The 27,752-nt window shown below is 37.0% G+C and overlaps 1 protein-coding gene across 1 annotated transcript; it reads left to right on the forward strand.

Moving 5' to 3' along the window:
• The first annotated feature begins 796 nt into the window (after nt 1–796).
• On the forward strand, nt 797–27,449 carry STXBP3 (syntaxin binding protein 3). Its single transcript, XM_075038827.1, has 19 exons — nt 797–899; nt 5,599–5,648; nt 6,362–6,443; nt 8,696–8,772; nt 9,408–9,486; nt 10,905–11,005; nt 12,976–13,130; nt 13,990–14,080; nt 14,745–14,869; nt 16,324–16,428; nt 16,954–17,011; nt 17,232–17,297; nt 17,742–17,822; nt 18,471–18,609; nt 19,218–19,324; nt 19,788–19,886; nt 20,766–20,851; nt 22,464–22,612; nt 24,848–27,449. Exons 1-19 carry the CDS (start codon nt 857–859, stop codon nt 24,937–24,939), a joined length of 1,785 nt encoding a protein of 594 aa, XP_074894928.1. The 5' UTR covers nt 797–856; the 3' UTR covers nt 24,940–27,449.
• Nucleotides 27,450–27,752: the final 303 nt, after the last annotated feature.

Consider the following 27,752-nt stretch of genomic DNA (forward strand, 5'->3'; position numbering starts at 1 on the left):
TTGTCACTTACAAGGACCTTTTTTTCCATCAGGAATGATGCCCTCGTTGTAGTCCCCTTTGGATGGAACACCACCATACTGACTGGGAACCACTCTTCCTCATGCGTCGCATTGTGGAAAGAGAAATTTTCCTCCAATTTCTTCATATTTGTACTAACTGCCAGTTCCCTTTTGACAACGTGTCTCTATGTTTTCCATAACTGTATGTAACTATGTAACTTCTGACAGGTGATTTTAGGCGTCAAGAAACGGTATCCTTCTACGAACAGAGAGCGTTTTCTTCGGTGCCTTACACGAACGTTAACAGGGAACCTGGGGACAGCTTTTATGAGGGACCCACGGTAGCGAGGAGAGTTTTACACCCCGAGGGGACCCGGGACCACGGCAGGTTTCGCAGAGGCCGCCCCGGCCAGGCGGTCTCCCGCCCGCCCCCCGGCTGCTCCCCGCACCGCACAAGGAGCCTTCCTCGGGGCTCGAGAGGCCGCTCCCGGCGTCCCGGGCTCACCTTCTGAGGAGCGACAGGACGCTCCTTCCTCAGGGGGCGAGCCCTGGTCACGGGGCCCTTCCCCAGCGGGAATTCCGTAGCCCATTATCACACAGAAAGGGGGCCCTGCGGCTGGCACGGCTCCGGAGGGGCTGGCACGGCTCCGGAGGGGCTGGCACGGCTCCGGAGCGGCAGGCACGGCTCCGGAGCGGCAGGCACGGCCGGCGGGATCCCGCCCCGCCCCAGGAGCCGCCAGCGCTCTCCGCCGTCGCCAGGCTCCGCCCGCCGCCTCTGAAGAGGGCGCGGCGGGGCAGGACCGGGGAGCGGAAGGGAGCGGCGCGGCGGCGGCGCGAGGTGGGGCTTGCGAGCAAGATGGCGCCGGCGGTGCGGGGCCTGAAGAGCTTGGTCTGGCAGAGTGAGTGCGGGGTTCCGCTCTGCGCCCCCTTCCCCCCGGGGCAGGGAGCGGCGTGGGGCCGGCCGGTGGGCGGCGGCGCGGGCCGGCCGGCCGGGAGCCCTCGCCGCTGCCGCTGAGGCGCCGCCTCCCCGTAGCCCGGCGTGTTGGGGTCGGGGTCCTCTGGCCGCCGAGGGTGGGGCCGGGGCCCCTCCTGGCGCGGCTGGGGGCGCGTTAGGAGCCGAGCTGCGGGTCGGAGCCGAGGCGGGCGGGCCTGCCGCGGGTGGCGGCAGAGCTGGGCTGGGCTGGGCCCGGGCGGCTCTGTGGGGAGCCCGGTGTGCGGCAGAGTCTGGAGGTGGCTGCTCTTCCCCGGCTCTTTCAGCTAGTGACTTGTCGGCGTGGCGAGAGGCGGCTGCCCCGGCTTGTGGTGGTGCCGCTGGTGCCTGCCGTAATAGCACCTGGATGGAAACGTTTTTGCTTTATTCCGAAATAAGGGTGAACTACACGGCCAGCCATGCCAGCCCTTGAAGAGGTTAAGGTGAAGCCAGCTCTTCAGGGGCTTCCTTGTTGCTCCCGAAATGGTTGTCTTGGAGAGCCCTCCCGGCTTCGGAAGGGGCTTCTCTGGTTATCTGTCCCGTAGTGGCACTGCCTGCTTTATGCTGCGCTTCACGGTTTTCAGAAGAAAAAGCTGAAGGTGTCCCCAGGTACTCTCATAAATAAACTGCAAGTTTTTATCCCTATGTTTAGGGACAGGTTCTGCTGGTGTTTGTTACAAAAAATGAAGTTGTGACTGCTCCATGTCTTACTGGCGTAGAAGAGCTGATAGTATTTCAAGGTACTGTGAGACCTTTGGGGAAAGGCATTAGCAGCCTCCTCATGCTGGACTTAATTGTACTGAGGTTGTGACTCCGTGAGCAGCTCAACCAGCCTAGTGACTGCCTGTCACTGAAATTGGATGGTCCTGCTGCCTTCTCGTCTGTGTTTTCCTCCTCTGCTTCCACCTGCAAGCTCCAATCTGCTTGCTTGTCTCACTGCAAGAGAAGGTAGAAAAAGGGGAGAAAGAGGAAAGCAGCCCATTCCTGTGGTGTTCAGTCCTCAATTGCTGACATCTGTACGCTGCTTGCATCAGTTAGAACCCTTTTGTTTAAAATGTGACCTTTAGAAATCCCTACTTTTGCTGCTTTGCTTGTCCTGTCATATTCTAAGTCATTTGTGCTTTTGACTGTAAAGCGATTGATTTGTCCTGAGGTGTTTTATAGAAGACTTGGACCTTAAGAGGAGGGAATCTGATCAAAGTGCTAGTGCATCATCAGGTTGTATAAGGACTTGTGAAAATGGCATTGCCAGTGTGGACAAGACTGTGAGAAAGAAAGATTAGCATGATGGTGAAGCAGTGTGAATAGTAAAACATTTATATGGCAAACTTTGTAAAAGGAATCTTTTTCTGAAAAGAATGCTTTTGTTAGATAACTAGTTAGTCTTGTCTTTCCAAGACTACAAGGATAAACTAAGTTTTAGACATTGTCTGGCACTTCGATTATGGATAATTCAATGCCCAAAACTGCTGCTTTCTAATGTTTCAGCAAACTTTTTTTTTTAAGGCTGGTTTGTCTGAAAATAATGTGTCAGTGATGCTGACGCTTCATGTAGCGGCTTGTTGTCAGTTTGTATCTTGTTCTGGGAATAGGTGAAGTTGTACCTGTGTTGTGTGTGTACAAAGAGTGTTGTACCTGTGGTCAGGTATGGTGCTGTTAAGAACCCTCTTTCTGTTGTGATAGCCCTTTTTGTAAGGTGCAATTTTAGACTGAATCAAAGCAGAAGTGTGTGAAAAAGTTACTTCACCGAAGTTTGTTGTTGGTTAAGTTCACAGCTATGGGGTGGGAGAAGCTACCTCTATCTAGGAGGCAGTAGTTCCTGTGGGTAAAATTCTAAAATTAACTATGTACTGCATCTCTCTGTGTGTATCTGTAAATCAGGTTATTTCTACAAGGGATTATGTCTTTAATTTTTTTTTTTTCAACTTTAAAATCTGCTCTACACTTGTGTAATAGGATTCTAATCTAGCCATAGATATCTATATTCTTTCTTAAATGATTCAGCATTTCTGCAACTTTATTTTCCAGAACACTTGCTTACAGTGAAAGCTGTTCTAGTCCTTTCTTCAGGAAGTGTGTTATAAATGGGTCATTAACTTCGCCAAGATGTGGTTTGCTTTTTTTTTGTTGTTGTTGTTGGTTGGTTGGTTTTTTTTTCACATGGGGATTTAGCAGTCTGCTGTTCTGTCAGGGTTGTGGGTAGTTCTTATCTGGATTGGGAAGTAAAAGTAGAAGAAAAATGCCTTAAACTAATTGAATGTGTTCAGAGATGACAAAATTAGAGAAGGTAGTTAGGATGCACACTTGGTATGAAATTTGTGAGAAGGAAATGAAAGCTTAGACAAAAATGGAGCACTATTCACTATTCATACCTGGGTTTATGATTGATTTTGGTGCATTCAGAATGCTTACTGCAGACAAATGAGATAATTTTAAGAGCCTGTAAACCAGCGTAGGTCAGTTATTTGAGTAAAGGAGCTGCAGGTTGAGGACAAAACAAACAGCAGTTGGAATGTTGCAGGGGCAAGTACATTGTATCTGGTACACTGATAGCTTAGAATAAAATTTCTTTTCATGATAGGAGAAAGCTGACTTTATTTTTAATTACAGAAATGAAATTCAAGACAACTGGATGATGCATTTGTATGTTCTGGTTTATTTTATAGGCAAGTAAGTTGAAGTATTGTAAAAAAAATATATTTGATATTTTGGACAAGGCTTTCAGGCACTCTATTAAAAAGAACTCTGTGATGCTAAGGACTAATTCCTTTGTAAGAGTGTTCTCAGAAAATATTCAGGTTAGTGAAATTTTCATGAGGCTAAAGATTTGTTCTTACACATTGTGTACGGACCTAGAAAAATGTAAAGTAACAAATACACAGTATAAAAGTGATAGGAAAAAATGTGCCTGTAATACATTCTGTATTCAGATGTTACCAACAAATACATCTTGGTAGCAGCTATGGAGCGATGAGTGTTCTGCAATTTTATAGAGAGTATATCCAAAGAAATTATAGGGGTCTCTACGCCAGTCTAAGCAGAACTAGAACTTGTTGAAAACTGTGGATTTCGAAGCAACCCAGAAGGCAAGTTTGAGGAATGATAATGGATTTCGGGAGTTGTATAAGCACAAAAAGATTCAGGAGAACCTAGCTTGAGTTACATTGTTTAGCAGCATGAACAAAATAAACCAACTGCATCCCTCTTGAAACATGTGCTTTTTGCTTAAATAACTTTTAGACCAGTGTTTTTGTCAGTTTACTAGATGGAGCAGAGTGTAAGGTTTTTAAGTTGCTATGAAGAATGTCAATGCTGCAAAAAGTAACTTGAGCATGTTGGAAAGCTAAAGCACAAATTACTCATCTTTCAAAAGAAACTTGTGTTGGTTTGGAAGAGTCTGTGTAGGATGTCTGTGTAAAATATAACCATGAGAAGCATGGAGTGTGTGACATCTTGGGAGTATTGTGTGCTACGCAGTATTAGAATTGGTGAAACTGAAATGAAATGAAGGCTGGATGAGCTGGTAGGCTGCTCAGCTGGAAGAAACTGCTGAATTTTGAGGCACTGGAAGTTGGGGGTAGAGGTGGAGTATCTTGCGATAGTGTCATGCCAAAGGGACTTGGACATAAGTGAATATATTAATAAACACTGAAGAAATAGGTGTAGTTTTTGTTGTATGTGCGTCTACTGTTCTGAAAATTCTTACAGTTCTTTCACTCGGCAGTAATCACAAAGTGTGTGCTGGATTTGCTCATTTGTATTTTAGGCTTCTGTTTCTATTACTTTCATTTTTTTGGGAAAAAGGTCCAGCTATTTTAATAGACAGCAGTAGTCATCAGCTTAACCTGAAATTCTGTTCTCTGGGAAGAGAGAACAGAATAATCAGACCTCTTTATTCCTATGTTTATAAACACCAGGTTTTAAACAGTTCCCAAAATCTTCTGACTTTTAATTAATATATACCACTGCTGTGAGATCAAGTCTGCATTAGCCTGATGATGCCAATCCTCAAAGTTGCAACTCAGTTCTGGTGATCTTTAAAAGCTGTGGGTCATAACTACATGCAACTGCTATTGCTGAACCCTATACAAGCTTTTTAATTGACATTTCTTCCAAAGTTGTTGTAGCAGGGAAAGATAATGGATACATCTTATTTAAGATAACTTTCAGTTCCTGAAAGAATTGGTAATTTCTTAGGCTTATTCTGGAATTCTAGAGAAGGAACAAGGACACTTAAGTTAGCGTATGTTTTAAAATAGGTCTGTTTGTGAACATGTTGGTCCACCTGCCTTAGAGTAGCTTAAATTTTTTTGCATGTGCACAATCCATTTAGTGGAAGAGTTCACTAAAAAAAATAAAGTGAAATATTTACAGACCTGCAATCATTCAGACTGATTTTTATGGAGCTGCTTATTATTAGCAAAAATGAAAAATTTAGCTACATCTTTCTGAAATGGGCAGGGACAGTTTGTGGTCAAGAATTCTGTAGAGGTATTAGTCAGTGGGGTGTTTTTTAAACTCTTTTTTAGGTCTCTAGTGGTATGAGTCTAAATGGGTGAATTATTTTTTCTTTTTTACTAACAATTTGATTCCTCTAACTCGTAAACTGTCTATGTTTCTTCTTACAGAGCTAAAATCATTAGTATTTGATGACTGCAGGAAAGAGGAAGAATGGAAGGTACAGTTTTGTTATAATTTTTGTAGCAATGTTAGAATCACTTGTTCAAGTAATCTGTATCACTTAGTGGCTAGCACTTTAACTTAAAATTGTTTTCTATCCAAGTAATGGATTTCAGTTCTGTGAACTCAGATGTCTATCATACATAATGAAAAATCTAAGAGCTAGTATAGGAAGAACAAATGGTTAGTTGATTATTTTTTAAGTTCTGAAAAAATTAGAAACTGTTTCTGTTTCTCTTCACTTTTCTTTTGAAAGACTTGTACTTCATTAATTCAAAAAAATCATACTGCCATGCAATACATGTGGAGCAGGATTCAGCAGTACAATTGATAGCTATTAGAGCTGCTTTAGCTGCAAAACAGTTTTAGAATAAGTACCAATATATTTAAGCAGGCCATGGGGTAAATTAGCAGAAATTCAAAAGACTGGTGTCGAAGTTTTAAAATACTTACTAGTAGGCGTAGTGGGCACAAGCTACTTATTTAAGATGGAGCTCATCTTTTGAAATCCTATATGTAGGGAGCTGCCTTCTGATGCTGTTTGAGATTAATATCCCACTGCAAGGTTGCTGTATGCAGGTAGTGATAAGATGTAGAGTAATAAAATAGATTTCAGCTTCAAATTTCCATGGCAAGTTGTTAAGGCAATAACATGGGTTTACTATAGCTGATTAATTAATCTAAATACTTGTGTTTTTTAAATATATTTAGATAATTCTTTTAGATGATTACACCACTAAATTACTGTCACTGTGCTGTAAAATGACTGATCTACTGGCAGAGGGTATCACAGGTAAGCATAATTCTTTTTAATATACAGATGGCAATATGCTGATAAGAAAAAAGGAAGGAATAAAATTGATGGTACCCTTGCAAGAAACTGTCTTAATTTTGTTGATGAAGTAGCTATGGGATATTAGACTAGCGGACTTTCTGGCTTGCACAGTAATTACCCACCTGTGATTTTTGTGTGGTTTGGTTTATTTTTAAAATGAAAAATCAAATGTTTCTCTGCCTAGAAGCTAAAACCCTTTTTAAAAGTCTTTTTGCTAAAGATCACTGTAGTTTTGTGGGTTTTTTGTGTTTCAGTTTTGTACTTTTAAAATCTATTTTTGTTTGGTTTGCTTGTTTTTTTTATTTTGTGGGTTTTTTGGGGGGGGGAGGGTAAGGGGTGTGCGTGTTTGTTTGCTAATGTCCAGGATGGGGTAAATAAGAAAATTACCTGTTGCAGAATGATTTTAAGGATATTACCTGTCAGTTGAAGTTAAGGGAAAACAAGAGCTCAGTAAAGAATTAAGCTAATGTTAGCAAAATGTGCAAGAATAGGCAAATTACTTTCTGCATTTTTTCCTAACGTTTTCTGTAAATCAGTAGTACCAGCTGCTTTGAATTCATTTATGCTCATGAACAGTAGAGTTAGGATACAAGGCCAGAGAAACTTAAGTACTGAAGACAAAATGAGAACAGGAGACAGTAATAGACAAACTGAGAGGTGTTTGCAAGCAAATGGATGTGATAGAGGCAAGAATTTAAATTTGGGTTTGATGTGCAGATATATTTTAGTCTCCACTCAAAACAAGAGACCTTTCTGTAATTAAAAAGAAAAAAAACATAAAAACTTGAAAACTAAATTATAGCAATAGTTAATTTAACTAGAATAAATCCATAAGCAACATTAACAGTAATTAGATTGTCACTTTTCCAAACAATTTGGGAGTAGTTTCTAGTGGAGTGGAATTTCTCATCTGCTGGAATGTGTTTCCTGTTCCTTGGTGTTGGCCACTGTCAAAAGTGAGTAATTGATTGTGATAGATCTCCGTTATGCAGTATGTCGATTTAGCTAAGACTTTGTTTTTCTACATGTATTTTAAAAAAGTATTTTCTCTCTAGTAAATTTTATGGGCTCTTTTTCCCTACAACTTAAAGGATGTTTTTCCTATCATAAAACACTTTTCAAAGTTGCTTTTTATGATTGACCTTTCTGTAATGTTTATTAGTGTATCATCCTGCCAAACTTTTTTGCTGCCTGTTTTTGAAATTGAAATGAATGCACAATGTAAATGATCTCGTTTTTAATTAGCTTTAGGTTTAGATTTTTAGAAACACTTTTGTAAGAGAGCATTATTTAGACTTAGTTATTTTTCCATAAATAGTGAGACTCTTCTTACTCCAACTATTCAGTATAACATGATTCTTCTGGAAGTATAATAGCAAAGCTCTATACGTTTCACTTTTTGGAGTGTATTTTTAATCATAAGAAATACTACTTATCCTTTGTGAGAAACTTTCAGTGAGCGTGTATCCTGTTAGTCAATAAGAAACCTTTTATTTTGAGTGAGTAAACTACTGAAAAGAACCTGTCTTTCCACATCCAGATGTCTGATGTTACTTATCTTGTTCCTCCCCCACAAAATTACTGAGCAACATGAATCTCTCGGCATTCTTAAGCTAGTGTGCTGCAACACTATATAGTAATGACTTTATTAAGCAGAAACCTGAGAGCTGAGTGAAGCTTATTTGCTGAAAATGTCTATTTTGTGCCTGCAATTATATTGAAACAGAGTAATTGCACAGGAAATAGGAAAACAAAGGACAGAAGAGGCTCTAGTCCAAAATGATGCCCTGCATGGTTTCATTCCCCCTCTCCTTTGATGTGCTGGAAAAAGAATGATCTTGCGGAGGCAGTTCTCTTGCAACATAGTTCATACTGGGCCCCACAGTTTGAGCATGCTTGCATTGGCATACCTTCCTGTGTGAGGGCAAAACTCTACTTGGGTAAAATAGCCAGGAAAAACTTAGTCCTACAAATTTAGTTGGCACTAGACTGAGAGTTGAAGAAGGCTTGTGGTAACTTGCTGTATTGAAAATAATAAATAAAAAATCAAGGTGCTCTTTGCGGAAGATAGGTCCTTGCCACTAATTTTGCGTACAACTTGATTGCTGTTATTTTATTTTTATCACCTCTATTCTATAATATGTATGGTGCTTTCATCACAAATGTGTAAAGCTCTTAATTATAAAAATGTATTATTTCTTAATTTATAGTGGTGGAGAATGTATATAAAAACCGTGAGCCTGTCCCACACATGAAAGCAATATATTTCATAACACCCACCAAAAAGGTTAGTATTTTAAAGAAAGTGTAGCAAGATCTTTCAGATTGAAAAAGCAATCTTATTTTAAAGTATTTATTAATGTGTACAACTATACAGTACTTCTGCATTTTGTGTGATGCTCCTGTGTGATGCTTAATTTTCCATAATGAAAAGATAATGCAGTGTCACCACAGAGTATGTTGCAAATGTGTACCTTTTGATCAATGGAGGCACTGTTTCATTGCTTAGATATTAGTAACCTCACTGAAAGAGATGTTGTATCAAATAATGATGCAATACATTGAACAATAGAATTCAAAGTAACGTCTCTTATTAGAGATTACTGTTAATTCCTAAAAATTCTTGAGAGAGTAAATGTTAGCGTTGTTATAGGCGGAAAATGATGCAAGTATCCTGCTTTGTGTGCTTCCTAAAGTGATCTTGGTGTGTGACTCACCGTCTGTAATTGTTTATTATTCTTGGTCTGGAATTGAAAATCTTCTACTTAAGTGGGTTTTTTTATATGTTGATTTGCAGTATTACTAAGTGGGACTGGGTAATTAACAGGGCAGGAGGAAAGCTGGGAGAAGCTTTGTCTGGTATGTGAGGAAAGGTGAAAAGCTGCAATGATTTTTTTTTTCTTATTTTCCTACCCCCATAAGTCTGTAGATGGACTTATTGATGACTTCATCACTAAATCATCCAGCAGATACAAAGCAGCATATGTGTATTTCACTGACTGTAAGTAAGCTTTTGTGTTGTAGTTTGATAACTTTACATAGGTAAATAAGTAAGCTTCTCAGCTTTCTTCCCTATAGTTTAGTACATGAAAATTTGGGGTTCTGTTTCTTGAGAGAAGACTTGAGACTCAAGTCATTAACCACATATGGGTTGTTAGGACGTGGTCACCATGCCATGTGGCAATAGTAATTTTTCACAATTACCAGACAATGTTGATCGTTCCCCACCTCAGCTTTTATTTTAGGTAATCTAGTTGGTGGTTTGTGGTTTTTGGTTTTTTTTTTTAAATATTCCAGTCTTCTCCTATGTTGGAGAGTGTGGAGGAAGACAATTCAAGTAAAACTATGTATCTCATATAAACAGAATAGTACTCAAAAATATAAATGTGTGAGAATTTGCTGCAAGAACAATGTTCTGTAATTGGTTGTTTTAGGTAGTTCCTTCAGACTTGTGAGACAGCTTTTTCCCATCACCTGAAAGAAAGTGCCTGCTTAGCCCTTGTATGCATGATATAAATTGCAAAGCAGAGATAATTAGTGCAAATGGGGTTCATGTGACTGCATGTTCCTCTGCAGTCAGTCAGGGTGACTAGAGTGGCATGTAAAGAAGGGAAAACAAAAAGCCCCAATGTGCTGCTGAAGGCAGAGACTGAGTCATGGCTGTCTCTGTGGATGGTGCGTATCTGCTACCGTATGTTCTCAAAGCAGTTACCAAATTACTAATGGAAACTTTGTTTCTTGTTTCTTTTTATGCTGATGCAGCAATTACTGTTCTGGAAGAATACTGCTGTCTTGCTGTATGTTCCTTTGTTGCAAGTGTGCAAGCTTTCAGTTTGAACGCTTGCCAAAACTTTTCATGTTGAGAGGAGTTGGAAAAGTAGCACTGTTGCTTCCAAGTCTGTGTAGTATTTGTGTCATCCAAATATTCCTTAAATTCAGTTTCTAGACTGGGATCCAGTGTAGCCTGTAAGTGTAGTAGAACACATTTGAGATGGATAATTTCATATTTCTCTGTCTTTTGCTGTTTGATATGTACACATTATTTCTCCCTTTAGCCTTTTTGTAGCTTGGGAAATGTTTTCTCTCTCCTATATGAGAAGAAATAGCAGAAACTTTTGCTTTGATAAAATCAATATCCTTCACTGCTGCAGACTGCTAATGAGTGTTGTACAACTTTGCTTGCCAAAAGCTAGTAAAAAATGACCAGTGATGCTTTTTGAAAAAGATCGCAAACACAAAATACTGATTATACATTCTCTTTCATGTCAGGAAGATTTGGCAACTTTTTTGTATATTACTGTTAATTGGTTCTTAATTCAGAACTGTCTGATTGTTCTGAATACTGTAAGCTTGTAAGTGAGTTAACAACTGGAATATGCACAAATGATTTACACTTAGAATCTTTTTTTTTTTTCCTAGTTTGTCCTGACAACCTTTTCAATAAAATTAAGTCTTCCTGTGCAAAATCAATAAGGAGATGCAAGGAGATCAACATTTCCTTCTTCCCATATGAGTCTCAGGTAAGTTTCGTTCTTCATCTCAACATGAGACAATAGTCTGGAGCACTATTTTCAAGTGTTGTTGGCCTGCTAGAAAACAATTAAATAGAATGTAGCTTTTTTTTTTAATTGAAAAACTGTATGTGAGACCTATTGCTGTTTTGGCATATTTCCAGTGTTTGCCTATATTTTTCAGATGAAAAATGCTCCTTGTACTCAAAGCTTTACTGTTTGCACTTGACCTTTTTGTAAGACTTGGAGTCAGTTGCAGTAGAGGGGTTAGTGAAGGAATCTCTTCTTTAAGAGAAGGAAAGCATTCTGGCTTGTCTTCAATAAGCAGTAAAGTTTGTCACTACTTATACTGAGGTGTTATTTTGACAGACTAGGTAGGTTGGTGTGTAGGAATAAGTAGAACTAACTACTTTGTGAAAATTGGGAAAAGAGAGCAAATGGATGAAGGGAATTGAAGGGGAGTGGAACAAAACCAAAGCCTCACAAAAAAAAAAAAGAAACAAAAACGAGAGCAACTTGGCAAACTTTTTATCGAGAGGAAAATGTGGAAACCGTGTTTTCTCAAAAATCTGAGCTGACCAATGGAAAACAATGAGCAGTTTCCATGTGAAACCACACAGTGGGTATTGTGTTGAGAAATAATTTGTTGCTCATGCACTTCATCAGATACAGAAGGCTGAAATGCACTCTGATACTCACTAATACAGTGAAGCCCCTAAACCCTGTCTGCTACTGGGAGTTGTAGAACTAACCGTGAACGTTTCCCACAAGTCTTTCCTGTCATCTTCAAACCTTATGAGCATATCAAGGGTCAGAACTCTTACATATACCAAGTGGTGGGTGAGTATAGGAGAGGCTGCTGCTATCTGTGTCTTATTGTGATGCAGTTTTAGTTTGAAGTCACACTCCTTTTTATAATAAAGTTTTTTTATTATTTAGATTGAGAAGCCCTCAGAGTAAGTAATGTGGTGGTTTGTTTGTTTTCCAGTAGTGTTGATATTCCCAAGCTTTGTTTCAAACTGTTTTTGGGAGTAATGCTAAAGCTGCTTTTTTTTTTTTTTTGTAGCTTCCTCTACCAAAAGAAGCATGTGAAAATTTTGTTGTCCTCGTTCTCTGGAGGACTTAAAATGAAAGTAGAAATTGGGACTACTTTTCTAAAGTTGAAAATAAGTAGCACTTAGTCTCTTCTCATTTTTAGTTTAGTGTTCTCAGTATTTTGGGTTGTGAGAACATTTTGAATCCTTACAAAAGGAACAGAGAATGTTAACTGGTTTTCCTAATTTAAAATCCCTGGGCCTGCTTTCTGGGGTGATAAGAGTAAATAATCAGACTGAGCTCTGGGCAAAGTCCAAGTGATTATCTACTCAAATGAAACAAACATCTTTATCTGGATGGATGTTGTTCTTTGGCTCTGTAGTTAGAGTCCATTTGAAGGTGGAGAAAATCCATTTACTGACAATGGGATTGTTTCCATGTTTGCATTCCATTTACTGAACTGTTGAAAGTTTTTCTTCTGTGTGGTACTAAACATATTTTATCAAGGTTTAATGCATTTAAAGAATTTCAGTTCTTGGAGGTAAAGTCTTCCTATATTAAACAGATACAATATGTAAAATTCTATTTTAAACTAATTTAATTTAATACCTTCTGTGATCTTTCTGATCCTGCATTGTATGGCTCTGTATGAGACAATGGATGGTATTTAGTTCTGCCTGTCTCAGATCCCTCCACCTGTACAGACAGTAAGCAATTTGAAACATATAGTAATTCATATAGGGGAGGAGAACAATAGAGAAAAAGAGTGTGTGAACAAGAAGCAGATGAGCCCAACAGGACAGAGAAAGAGGACTGAAGTATGGGTTTGTTTGTTTGTTTTTTTGTTTAAGTATATTATGTATGACTTTTTATTACGGCAGATATTTTAGAAAGATAGATAAAATTTAAGCCTTTTTTTTTTTTCTTGTTTGTGCTTTACATAGGTATTTACTCTCAACGTCCCTGATGCGTTCTACCGCTGTTACAGTCCAACTCTGGAAAAGACAAAGGATAAAGATGCTGTAATGCAAGTAATGGCTGAACAAATTGTTACCTTATGTGCCACGCTAGATGAGAATCCAGGAGTACGATATAAAAGGTGGGGCAAAAATAGTGTTGTATTGTGTAGTTGCTTTCACTTCTAGGACTTCCCACATTGTTTTGTAATAGCTTGAGGCTGCAGCATAGTTTCTTTTATTGTGGATTAATTATTTTTAATCCACAACTCTGAAATATGGAATTATAGGAATTTGTGAAGTGTAGGCAGAGCAGTGAATTATTTCTCTGTGTGTGTTCATATAACAGTACTTACTATACCCTGTTCTGTCATGAACTGCTTGTTTCACATTTGGTCAGTAGGATGACGTTCTAATATGCTGCATTCTGATATATCACATGCATAATCCTGCAACAGAACTGCACCTGTTGGTAGTTTTGCAACTCCACTTGGCATCAAGGAATTCATAAACTGCTGAGGCAGATGGGATCAGGATTTCTTTGTAGTAGAGGTATTGAGGAGAATACCTCTTCTGAGCTTTGATAGAGTACAGAAGTCAAACTAGGCATCTGAAATGATGGTCAAGAATTACGTTCTGTGGTGTAATGTGAAGTGGTGCCTTATTCTCTGCAAAGGTAACAAATAATTGCTTGACTGTTTTCTTTTCTCTTTTCTTTCTCGTTTCCCACCTCTGAGACAGATGTTTAGGTGCTGGGCCATATGCCAGCTAATGTCAGTCTTTTGGCTGAAGCTGTTTCTACTGTGTGAAATACCTGAAGCATTCAAAGATTGGAATCATAATGTAAGAGTGAAAATATATTGGAAATACTTAGAATGGAGTTCAGAAACTGCTCGTGAAACCAGAGGATCAATCTAGGGAGTTCTTTCTGTTTTAAAGGTAGCATTTTAGTGTTTTGATGAAGAAATTTAAGTTATTTTTGCATGCTTCCTTTTTTCCCAGCGGACCATCTGATAAAGCCAGCAAACTTGCACAGCTTGTTGAAAAAAGTCTTGAAAACTACTACAAAACTGATGAGAAAAGCCAAATAAAGGTAGAAAGTGAGCTAAAACGTTTGCTTCTTTTTTGTAAGTCTGGGAAAAAGAAATAATATTTGGAATATGGTTTGATAATACGTTCTACAAACCCAGATTTTATTTATTAATAAAGGCAACTAGTTGCCTTTTAGGTTTTTTTTGTGTGTGAAAGCAACTTAGAGGTAGTAACTGATACAGTAAATCTGTATGTAAGCAAATATAATTTGTGTGATCAAACTAATTGCACTTGAAAAATTGGCCCTATGACCCTAAAATGAAACTTTCAGTTGAATGTTTGGAAATTATTTTTCCTGTATTGCAGCACAGTATAGATAACCTGCTCTGAAATAAACAGCACACTTAATTGTGAAAAGCCAGTGGGAAGACTTTTTTGTGTGTGTTTTTCTTTACATTTTTTTTATTCATTAGGTGAGGTTACTGAATGCGTTGCAATGGGCTAAGAGCATTGCCTTAAAATTAGTATTTAAAACCACTGTGTTTTGGTTATCGTTTAAATGTTTGTTTCTATATATGTTGATAAACACTTGGACCATACATTTTAGTTTTTTCAGTTATTTTTCCAAAAATGTCTGCAGTACTGTAACTTACTGTAAATAGATTTAACATGCATTAATGTTGTACTGTATGTCTTAACTTTACATTTATTTGATGGCTTTCTAGGCTAAAACCCACTCCCAACTAATAATAATTGATCGTGGCTTTGACCCAGTGTCAACTGTACTTCATGAACTCACCTTCCAGGCAATGGCATATGATCTGCTACCAATTGAAAATGATACTTACAAGCAAGTACTTTTTTAAAAAAAATCTAAACACTTTATTTTTCATTACAAAATCTATGGAACTGTTTAGCTGAATTGCACCATGGCAATGTTAGCTGCTTATATTACGTAAGGTTTGCTTCACTTATTATTAGTCTTTCCTTTTGGATTTGTGACTTCCTCTTTTTGTTAGCTTCCTCACTTGGTGGAGATTAGGTAGGATCTAATTGGCATTTTTGCTAAGTTTTGAGTGTAACAAATGGCATTTTTTTAAAAATGAAAAACTTTGTACTAGACGTAAAGCAAAACCTTGGTAGTGCATGTTCAGATTCTCTACCTTTTCTTTCATACTTTCAACCTTCTTGGCTAACAAGGCAAACAAGACCAGTAATCAAATACTGAGAAAAAGCGTAGTTTTTCTCAGGAATGCTCACTTCTATAGCTCTAGTTATTTAATTTGCATGGTTGATAAAATTTACATGTTTCTATCCTAAATGCACATTTAGGTAAGCCATGTTCAGTTTATAAGCATTATTTTATCACTATTTGGAATAGTGTGACATTTGCATAAGGTATGTACTTTGCTGTCAGATTGTTCTGATGCCAAGGATTTTGGTAAGACTTTGCTTTCTGAGGATCCGCTACAGTGAGACCTAATGGCCTCATTGTTTAGTTAAGCAAACAGGAATGTGTATCTTCTGTCAGAAACACTGAGTGAGTGTTTTCATAGAAAATGTAGAATTCTATCAATCTGAAATTTACTGGGTATGAAAATGTAGCAGTGTGTGTTTTCTAGGTAGTTGTGATCCGACTTTCACAATTAATTGTAATTGTAATTGTTTTATACTGCTTTCTGGCCATATACACTGTGTGTGTTTTTGTAAATGTGAAACTTGGTGTAGTATGATTGCTGTCTTTATAGGTTTATTTTTGTTTGTAGAAAAGTAATAGCTTGTCTGTAATCCTGTGAAGCATGTTTCTTGTATAGGTGAAGTAATTTGTCTGACTTAGTCTATTTAGCTGGTGAATGGCACTTCATTTTTCTTCAGAGTTACAAAGTGTCTTACAGTACATACAGAAAGCTGCACTTTGCAGTCTCAGTGTGTGTTGCTTTGCACACAACTTGCATTTGAAGCCAAAGGGAAGTTGACATTGGAAGCTGAAAAGAAACTGAGGTGCATGTATGATTGAAACTCTAGGTACTGTTGTTTTAAAAAAATGTCTAGAAGCTATTGCCCCAAAGAATCATTCAAAAATTAATCTGCTGGTTCTATGTTCAATGATGTAAACTGTAAAATCCTTATGTAAATTATATTGTGTTGGGCAATAGCTTGGCTTATAAGTTAAAACCTGTGTACATTATTGCTGTTGCCATGTATGTTGATTAAACAATAACGAGTCTAATGAGTTATGAGAATTGGGGTGGTGGGGGAGGGCAGGAAACAAACCAAACAACTGTCTGAATTTTCTCTTGGAAGATACAAAACAGAAGGACCTGCTGGGAAGGAACGGGAGGCAATTCTGGAGGAAGATGATGAGCTCTGGGTGAAGATTCGGCACAAGCATATTGCAGATGTGATAGAGTATGTGAATAAATAACAAAAACTACTTAAATATGTAAGTTATAAAAGTTTCTTTGAGAGGGAATGTATTTGAGCTGTTAAGCAGGAATACAGGCAGTAGTGAAGACGGTTTGCAATATAGACTGCATCCTGTTAAATAATCAATGCCAGGAAGAAAACATACTTTCAAAAATACAGTACGTACAGAGGTATGCCATTTTACTAATGTTAATTACAGTTCTTGAGGAAAATGGAAATAAAGTTATTTCCTGGGAAGTATCTTTAAATCTTTTAAATCTCAAGGGATTGTTTTGCATAAAGTACTGGCAGGTTGTTGCATCATTATGCAGATATTGTAACCAGAATGTTTGCTTTGTCAAAAACCACTCTCTTCTCTGAAGGAGACCTGTATTTGAAGCTTTTACTTTAATTCAGAAGTTCTTGTTGCACAGTTCTTTTAAGATCTTAAGTAAAGATCTTAAGAAAAGATTTAAGAACTGTGGTGCTGTTGCATTTGATTATTTTCCTTTTTTTTTTTTTTCTTAGGGAAATACCAAAACTTTTGAAAGAAGTTTCATCAAAAAGAACAGCAACAGAAGGAAAAGTAAGTTGTTTAATTTAAGGTATTGTTTTTTTTTCTGGTAATTTAATTATTTTCAGCTGATCAGATCTGTGTAATTCATGGACCTGTTACAGAAATTGAGGCTTATCTCAATGGCAATTTGGGGGGGGGGTAAGGGGGGTCAGGAAGGCTGCAACAGGAAGGGAAATAAAGGTGCCAAATATTGGGGGAAAAATTTTCAACTTGTATCATTTCTTCACAGTTATCGATATCTGCTCTGGCCCAGTTAATGAAAAAGATGCCGCACTATCGTAAAGAGATTAGTAGGGTAAGGGGTCTTTTGTAACTACAACTTCATACATCTTTTTGTATGCTATAACTTCCTGTGTAGTTGAAGTCTAGTTTTATTCTGTCATTTTCCTGTTAAGTGTGCTATATAGCTTTTCTTCAAATTAATATTTTCACCTACTGTAAAATTTGGAGAAGAAAACTTTTTCCAGGTGTTTCATTTTAGTATGTAAAAAAACACTTAAATGATTTGTGTGCTTTGAGGATTGAAGATAGCATAAGCAGTCTAATGTTTTAAAAGGTTTTAATGGGGGTCAGTCTCTCAGTGAAGGGTAAAACACAGAAAATGCCTGATGGTACTGAATGATAGTTGAAGGATTGACTCTTGTAATCAGTGAAAATGATTGCTTGATATGTTTAAAAAAAAAAAAAAGGCAAGTTATGGCAGCTTGTGTGTTTTTTGTTTCTTTTTTTTTTCTTCTAGCAAGTTGTTCATCTTAACTTGGCAGAAGATTGCATGAGCAAGTTTAAATCTAACATAGAAAGGCTCTGTAAAACTGAACAGGTATGTTTAAAAAACTCACAAACCAAACAACAACTTATTGCAAATGCAACTTTTTTGTTCACAGGTTTAGATGCTTGTTTTGAACTGACAAAAGTAGTGTCTCTTGCCTTTTATTTTTTTCCCAATTGCTTTTTGAGGTAATAGTATTAAAGCTAAGTGAGATATACAAGGCTTTTACTCTGCCAATAAAGAAGGTGCTTTTAGAGTTTTGTTTTTTTTGTCTTTGAATCTGGCTGAGTTGTGTAAGGATCATCTTTGTTCTTTGTTCAAAACTCCTGTGAAGTTGCCTTACTATCTTCTGCAGAAGGAAGCCCTTTTAAAATGTCTGGGAAAAGCACCTGTTAGGGTGAGGCATTACATTATACTACTTATCTGAAGTTAAAAACTATAACTTAAATTGATAGGAATTCCAGATAGCAAACATTTTAAAATGTTTGAATGTTATGTAGTGTTGTTATAATGTTCTAACTATTGAAATAGTATGACAAGTCTTTGACATAATTGAGTTTAAATTGATGTAGCTTGATTGTTTCCTGAAACCTATGGTTTCAAAAATATGCATTTCAAAGCACACAAAACAATGTGGGTTTTTTGGTGGATTTTTTTTTTGAGTACTCGCTTAAACCATGTTTTGTTTTTTTAATTTAGGACTTGGCTCTTGGAACTGATGCAGAAGGTCAAAAAGTGAAAGATTCAATGAGAGTCCTCCTTCCAGTTCTGCTTAACAAAAGTCATGAGAGCTACGACAAAATTCGAGCTATTCTCCTGTATATCTTTAGCACAAATGGTATGATAAGCTGCCCTATTTTTTTGTTTTTCCACCAGTGCTATGGACTTCAACTCAAGTTTTGGGATAGTCCAGTATTTTTAGTTAACTTAAATATCTCTATTGGAGTTGATGGCCAAGTTTAAAACAAATACTGTCCATCCTCTGTAGCTTCTCTTCTCTCAAATTAGTAGCAAAGATACTATTGATAAGGAGTTAAGAGGTTCAATACAAGTGCAGATCCATACAGTGTTTTAGCATCATTCCCTTGCTTGAGTGTGTGCAACAGTTTAAATTTTCTTCTTTTCACATAGTATCGAAGCTGTTAGAGGGGAAGCTTCATGTCCACTGCAACCTGAAAATTAAGTCAATGGGGAAGAATTTATAGTAGAGGAGGAGGAAATTGGCAGAATGTTGGTCTGAGGAATCTATAACAATATTGAGTTTTGGTCTCAAAAATGGACCATTAAACAAGACTTTATCTAAAGTACAGTATTATGTTAAACTTAAAGTAGACTGGCCAAATAAAAAAAACCCATGACTAAATAACAGCCCAAAATGTGTGAGACAAAATTGGTCTTACTCACAGTCACATGGTAATTAAGTTGTATGTTTTCCTTATATCAAAGGAACTACCCAGGAGAACTTGGACAAGCTGATCCAGAATGTACAAATAGAAACTGATAGTGATATGATAAGAAATTGGAAATACCTTGACGTTCCTGTTATCTCTTCAGTAAGAATGTATTTATTTATTTTTGTAATTTTCTACCACCCAAGCAGTTGTCTACAGCTCTTTCAGCAACTCTTAGCAGTATTATCCAGGTTCTTTTTTTTTTTTTTTTTGGAAGCAGGCAGTTACTAGGAATTCTTGTTTTAATGATGTGTTTAAGTGGTAAATCCTTTAAACGATTAACATGAATAATTTTCAAAGTAAGATACCTATAAAGTTCCCTCTAGAATCATCAGATGGTGATTTGAGCTAGTTGTTTTTTTGGAAAATGCCAACTTAGTTCCTTGTCTCTGAAATTAGTATGTCTAGTGTATCCTGAATTCTACAGGTATTAATTGTTCTTTGTTGTTATTATTATTTCTTTAAAATTTCCTACTGATCCCCTCTCCCCCACTACTAACTGGGAATAAGTTTCAAAAATCCAAATACGCTGCACAATACAACTATGTTTTGAAATTTTTTTCAGTCTGCTGCTCAGCAGCATAAACACCAAAGAAGGGACCGTTCTTCAGAAGAAACTTATCAACTTTCTAGGTGGACGCCTATTATCAAAGATGTTATGGAGGTAAATTTGACCAACTAGTTAATTCATGGGTGGAGTGCAGAAATTTATTCAAGTGAGCAGTTATAGCCAATCTTTTGAAATTCCAAAGTATTTTGTTAAATATGTCTGTTGAGCAAAGTGATCACTTCCAGTTTGTCTGTAATACAGAACATTAGACTGCTGTGTGTTAGCAGTGCTCTTTACTGGAGGTCATTTTAAAGGGGAAGCAAATGAAAGTGAAAGCAAAAAGTCTTTCTGAACAGCTTGTCCTGTGATTGGCAGTGTTTAGTGTAATTTAAAGATCTGGATTTTTTTTTTCTCCAGTGGTCTTTAAACTGTAATTCAAATCTAACCTGTAGATTGGTAGAGGCTTGAAAATGTTACTTGCCAGAAGTGTAGTTGCTTTGTTCTTAAACCTCTTCCTAAGTATCAGTCAGTGACTGATGTCAGACAGAATAGTGAGTTCACTGGACCTTTAGTCTGACCCACTGTTGTCATTTGTAGATTCTTGGTGACTTTCACATGTTCCTCTGTGTCTTCAGAGAGCCCTAACTTCTCTCATATACTGCTATAGAGACATTAATTATGTTAGGATCATTACAGATGAAAAGCTGCTAGTGAAATTTGAACAGTTAAATCAATATTATGTTTATAAAGAAAGCATACGTACTCCCAATTCCTTGTGAAATACAGAAGCCTTGTAATAATTCTTAACATTATGTGGTCTAGCATTTTGTTACATAGGAGTGTTGTTCATGAGATGCTGATTGGGGCTGGTTGTTCAAAGAACTTGCACATGCTGGCATTTAAATTCCAGTTAGACATCTTACTGGAAGTTGAAACTTGGTGGGTCTTGGGTCTCCATGTTTGTTTAAAGTGGGTCTTTGTTTTGACCTTCAGGATGCCATAGAAAACAAACTAGATTCAAAAGACTGGCCTTATTGTTCCCAGTGTCCTCCTACCTGGAATGGTTCAGGAGCAGTAAGGTAAATAATTTAATTTCCTGAAGCATAATTTACCCAATTCTCAGTGTTGTTATGTACATTATAAAGCATTTTAAAAGTGTGTTTACAAGTGGTGAAATCGTCTAAGTATGGTAATGTTAATGTGTAAAACTTATATTTTTATTTCATTGAAAGCATACTGAAATTGGTTGTTAGTTTAATAACTCTTCTTAGCCATATATAGCTTTTTATTTGGAGTATCTCCCTTTTGCTTTGAAGTTAGAAATAACATTTCTATATTCCCAGAATGAGAAATTTTAAACCACTGAGCTTTTTAGGGTGAAGTAGTTTCAGGAATGGATTATCAGTATACTGTGACTTGGGCAAAAAGAATTTCTTCTGAAAGTTATTTCTGCTGTGGTAGTGGTGGTGATGTTCTTAAAGTTAATGACTTCAGTAAGGTAAACTCAACTTATGTAGGCCCCCTCATTAGGGAATATGGGCCCGTTAGACATTTGACCCCTGTTGTCAGGATGATTTAGAGAAGTCCAGAGAAGTTGGAGGTCTTGAAATGAATTCTCTGCTAATGAATGTGAAATGGTGTGTTTGTGTACTTGCATATTTACTAACTAGCACTGAGAGGTGATTTTGGAATTTCTTTTTTTAGCTCACTAACTTGTACTGTTCCTTCTTTCCCTTTTTAAGCCCACTAGTCCTTGAACCTCATGACCAATACCTACCAATTTGACTGCTTTATCACTTGTGGCAGTGTTATTTAAATGGTGAGACAGCTGTATAGATATGAGAGTGTTTCTAACGCAGGAATGCTCACTGTGCTAATCAGATGCTGGAATTCCTAGGGAGGGAAACATTATACAGATCCTAAATGTGGAGGACACACTTCAATTGGAATTTGTACCTTACTAAATAAAAGACAAAAGTTACAGGTACACAGCCTTAGGAAAATAGTTCTGTTACTTCCACTGCTAACAAAACTGTTGGTGTGTCCTTATGTTCCTGGATATGCACTATGATGGTCAGTGCAAGGAAACAAACACTAGGGCGAGTCAGTGTACATTGTAACTGGATCTCTGTCTTGTAGGCTGGTGAAATCTGGGAATCTTTTAGGCACCCTAGCAAAGAGAGATCAGGACTGCAGATGATTTAATCTGAATGTGCAATTTACTATATGTATGTTAGAAAGCATAATTTAAGAGCTTTATTTTTATGTTCCTAGCTATCTGAATCTTACTTGCGAACAGCCGAATATTTTTTTTAGAGATTCTTTTCACGCTTGGAGACTGAAAAACCCAAGACTCTAGCTTTTTCAAATGAACCCCTCATGACAAACGCCACTGGAATTGCTAGCATGCAGAATTAAGCTGCTCAGTAGAAGTCCTTTGTGTGTAAGCTGTGTGCAGCAAGGTTTCTGCTTTGTATTTTTCCCCCTTGTGGCAACTGAATAGTTTCCGAGTAATGTGCTAACTTGTTCTTGTTAAAATTCTTTTAATTATCAATTCATCTAAGTTCTTTTGCTGCAGTTGTAATCAAACCAAGAACTGCATGACAGAAATTGTTACTGCTTAAGTGTATAACTTTTACCAAAATTAATCAATAAAGCTATATAAATGTCATCTTACGAAATCTTTTACAGTGCTCGCCAGAAACCTAAAGCTAGTTATCAAGATGAGCGAAAGAGTAGTGCAAGACTAATTATATTTGTGATTGGAGGAATTACATATTCTGAGATGCGCAGTGCTTATGAAGTTTCTCAAGTCTACAAGTCCTGTGAAGTTGTTATTGGTAAGCTTGTCTTGGGAAAAGAGTGGTATGTAGGGGTTTACTACATGTGTTTCTGGAAAATGTAAGAATCTTTTTTTCTTACGTTCCCTAAGTTGGTTAAGTAAGCTATATACTATATAAGTGTATAAGCATATTTCTTAAAGCTATGCACTTAGGAAGTATCTTTTCAATTTATCTAGATTGCTTGATGTTTGGGTTTTCTTTTGCAACAAGATACTAAGAACAGTACATACAGTTATGCTCTACAGAAGAATCAGCATGAATTATGTTAGAGAAATGTATTATTGAAATAGCCTCATGTATAGCAAAAAGGTTTTAAGCAGACCTATGTTTCCTTGCATTACGGTTTCCTCACAAACTTTTCTATCTGGCTGTGCTTTACCTTCAGGTACGCTTACTACTCTCATTGCATTTGGAAGTAGTAGGAAAGCTGGCAGACTAGTGCAAAATTACTCACTTCGGGAGAAAGGGAAGATAAGTGTGGTGTGGGTGTTTTGTGTTTTGTTTTGTTTTTTGTTTGTTTGTTTTTGTTTTAAACACCCACCCACCCCACCCCCCAAAACCAAACCAACCTAAAAAAACTTTTTCAGTGTAGCTCAGTTGACTTTGCAACATTTTCTAGTCCTTGTCATGGTTTCTTCAGAGACTTTCCACAAACCACACCATGATTTATAGCTTTTGCCCTGAAAACTGAAGTAATCGCCCTAATCTTCTTAAGAATCAGCAGTAAATGCGTGAATTACCAGCTGGGGTAGTAAACTCTTAGTTAATACTTCAGAGGCAGCAAATGCTTGTTCCATCAGCTGCTGTGCTTCAAATAATCATTTCCTATAATGCTGTTTAAATGTAGGTGCTAAAACATTTTCATATATGATATATCAAAACAGAGCTCCTAAGATTTAGAACCTTACCAGAGACCTGTATCCATCTGCAGTGGCAGCTGGTGTCTGGGTGCAGGGTCATCTAAAGCGTTCTAAATTGCTTGAGATGCCTCTGTTTGGCAATTAAATTTAGTCTTGAGTTTCGAAAAGGATTATATCTATCTACTATAATTTTAAATAAATAAATATTCTTCTCTAAAGCAATGACAACCTTGATTCTGAGATCTAGAGTCTGTTACCTCAAAATAGTGGGGGGTGTTGTAGTTGTGTGCATGTATGCTTCAGTTTTTTTGATTTATTTTTTGTTTGCTGGTTTCATTGGTGGGGGTTGAGGTAGGTTTAATGCTAGTCCTAGTTTTGAGTTGCAATGGAAAGACTAGGACAACAGGAATGTAGTTTAACAAGACTATTTCTTCATCTGAGACTTGTTTACAAAACCATGTTTAGTGTAGGTCACTCGCTGTAATACCTGGCACTAACCATCTTCCCTTTTGTTTAGAGATGATTCTTGTAGTTTTGTTTGTAATCCTATTTTCCAAGGGAGGCTGATAACTGCCAAATTTCCATGCGGCTTACTGTAAGATGAAAATCTTCCTGTATTCCTGATCCAGAACTCAAGGAATATTAGCCCATTTGGATTGACACTACCAAAACTGAAGACTAAACTGTTCAAGACAGCCCTAATCTTAAACAGTTGAGAGTTCCCTTTATAACTGTAGGGTGACCCTTCACAGCAGAAGTTATAATCGCTGTCTGTGAGAACAACAGAGGTAGTTTGTGCATTCCTGAAGAAGAATAAGGATTTTCTTTGCTGGTCCATACTCGGAATTTGTTGCAAATTTTTCAAGGAAATGTTAGTCAGTAAAAGCCAATTTTCTGTAACTGATATTTCTGTCGAAAACTACTGTTTGCAATAATCTTTAATCCAGATGGTTTCTTGATTCTAGGATAAAGCCTGTCATTAACTTGCCCTTTCACAGAATGGGCAGATTTCTTGCAGGCTGGGACAATTTCATACAGTGAAAGTGGCCCAGGTTCAAGCCTATGTTTCAAACCAGGCAGAGCAGGGACTTGAAACTTGTATCCAAAGAAAAGAGTCCTAACCTGGATGTCTGAATTTCTTGGTGTGCGGAAGAGGGACGGTGCCTACCTAATGGTGACATTTATATTTATATGATGATGCTTTATATGATAACACATGAAAACACTTTGAACTGTTCTACTTTTCAGTTTTCCAGGTACAGTAAAAAACACTGGCATGAAACTGATATTTTTTTAAAATTTATTTAAAGAGTGAATGTCTAAAAGTCATAATTTCAGACTGATATAGTTAATACTTATGTTTTTTTGTCAGGTTCTACTCATATTTTGACACCTAAAAGACTACTGGATGAAGTGAAGAGCCTTAGTAAACCAAAGGATATGGTCTGCATTAAGGATGAATAGAAATGGTGGTGTTCATGATGCATTAGGAAAAGACAAATAGTATGTACATATCCTTACGGAATTGACTTTTCTAAATACTGTACCAGGACACTATATGGTTCTGACTAATGGAGTGTAATTTAAACTTGCTGCTTTTTTGGGGGAGTAGAAGGCAGAGAGAGGAAAAAATCAACACGTGTGTTTCTCAAGTTGTATTTAGTATAGACAGTGTTACACTGTAAGTGCTTTTTCAAAAGGGCATGGTCGTTCCTAACAAATTATGCTAAAAGTTATCATGATTACATATAAACTGGAATTATCTTTGAGAACTGTGAAATCTTTCTATAATAGAGTTTATTTCTAAAAATGATTAAATTAAAGAGGGCCTAGGTTCTTAGGTAGAGTAAAATATCTGTAAATATGAGTTTATGGTAAAAATATTTCACAAGTGCGGTGTCTTAAACTGTAATATTTTCTGTAAAATAACTCTCTGAAAATTCTTTAAATATATGTAACTGTGAAAAACCAAAAGGTGTTTTTAGATGGTGGTGGATAAGGTAGAAAGTTAATCACAGAAGTACTAAGCAGTTCTAATTTCAATAAATAACTTTGGAGAAATGCTGCAACTGTGCACTGAAGTACACTTTATATTTAAGTATATACAGGGATTATTCTACAGCTTTTAAAAAAAACTTTGATTTCTTACAAACTTTCTTATGATTGTGTCTACATAGCTTGTCTGTTTTTAGAAGTTGAATTGTCTGTGATATAGAAGTTCCAAAATTTTAAGTGTAAATTCTCTTTTTGAGGGAGCGGGGGCAGGGGAAAAGGAGGGGGAAAGAAGGGAAGCAGTTGAATCTTTCAAATTACTTGGTAATTTAGAAAAGAAAAGCAAAAAGTAAACCAAACGCCAAAACTTGATGCATTCAGGAGAATTTACTGTTTTCTACTTTGTTACATACTAAGAAAGAAATACACAAATTTGTGTTGAAGGGATCAAATCAATTCTAAATTGTATTAATTCTCTAATACTGGTGACATTTAGCTTTGTCTTAGAAAATTACTGAAGTAAAATTTCTAAGTAATTAAAATTACTAACCTTTTAAAGGGATGTTGTATTGATGTGCCTTGAAATGTTAGTTTGTTGTATGTAGAATGAGAGAAATGTCATAATGAAAAATAATAGATTACTTGAGGTTTTTTATTTACTTTTTTCCCAACTTTAAGGGTATTATTTTTTTTTGTTTTGCAGAAAGGTGGTTTTGTTTCTTCTCCCTTAATTTTGCCCTCAGGTTAACTAGTAGGTTAAGAGAACATTTTTGTTGGGTAAGTTCATTCAAAGTTAATTAGAAGGTGGAAAAAGGTCAAATTCACCCCCCTACCTCAGAGAGGTTGAAACAGGAGAACATCATGTAGTGATTTCAAAATGTTGCAGGACATGGGACACGATGAGGATAAGTGGCTGTAGCATTCAAATGCATGTACATGACTTAAGCATCTAATGTACGCTGACTTTATTTTCAATAGGAATACAGGAATAACACCTTTTTAAATTAACTGGTTCATCAAATGTGCGTCAAAACTTAAAAAATTTTTAGCAGAAATATCTATAATGGTTTTCTGAATTCTAGTTTCTAACTAGAATTACCACTGTAAAAATCCAGAGTAGAAGTATGTATTTAAGAAATGCAGTGTTCAACTTTTTCTTACTAAAGATGCACACTTCGAAATCAGTATTAAACAATTATGCTTAAATTATATGTAGTCCTTATACTTTGGCAAGAACCCAAGTTTGGTGTACAAGCTATGTGTAGTTGCATTTTTTTCCTATTCCCAAAGCTTAAAAGCAATACATACAGAACAAAACAACCGATATCAAAGTGTCCTGCTTAAGGACTGAAATAATTGATTTCAGTAATATATAAAATCCATTGTATTGATGTTTATTTGTTGCATAGAGTTGAAGAAATGTGAGCTTGAAATGTTGGGATTACTTCTGCATATTCAGCAGTTAAGACTTTTTCCAAGTGTCTGCTTTTAGGCTGAAGTGCTATCACCAGCTCAAAATTTGATAGCTGATGAGTACAAGACCATGAGTTTTGAGATTTGGAATCCATCATCTGCTTTTCCCAGAAGGCAACGCCAAACATTACTGTAAAGGTGGATTAACAGAGATGCTTTAAGATCAATCTGACAGCAGTATGTAAGCCAAAACAGCTCCTGGTTTCTTACAGGAGCTTGTGAAGGGAGGGGGCAGGGAGTAATTCTTGTAAAGATGTTTATTTTTTTCTCAATGATCATCTTGGCTAGATCAAGAATTGTTTTAACAAGATCAAGAATGGGAAAGAGTTGTATCAAGATAAACATGTCGTCCCCCCCCCAACCTAATATTTTAGCACGTGTACAAGGTATATAATAATTTCGAAAGTTCCTGTTTTCATATTATACATTTTAAAATAGATACCTAGCCTGTACATGTGGGCCCAGATCTGCACAGGCACAGATGTTGGTCTGATTACCCTAGATAATAAAGATGCATATTTCCATGTGTGATTTATTTCTTAATTTGAATCTGGAAATCTGGACAACAGTCAGAAATGACTAAGGCAAATCAAAGGTATGGAATGATTTCCATGTCAAGAACGGCTAGAATAGGATCCTTGATCATGGGGAAAAAAGGCAATGGACGAGTTTGTGATGGAAGCCTTGAAAAAAACATGTTAGTGTGCAGACTGAAGAGACAGACGTGTTACCTTCCTATACAGCGTGTGAAGTAACACATGAAACTTGCAGTTGTCAAATTCAAAACAAAAGGACCTTTAGCATCTGAGACA

The sequence above is a fragment of the Buteo buteo genome, chromosome 10, assembly GCF_964188355.1.
Source record: "Buteo buteo chromosome 10, bButBut1.hap1.1, whole genome shotgun sequence".
Taxonomy (NCBI): Eukaryota; Metazoa; Chordata; class Aves; order Accipitriformes; family Accipitridae; genus Buteo; species Buteo buteo.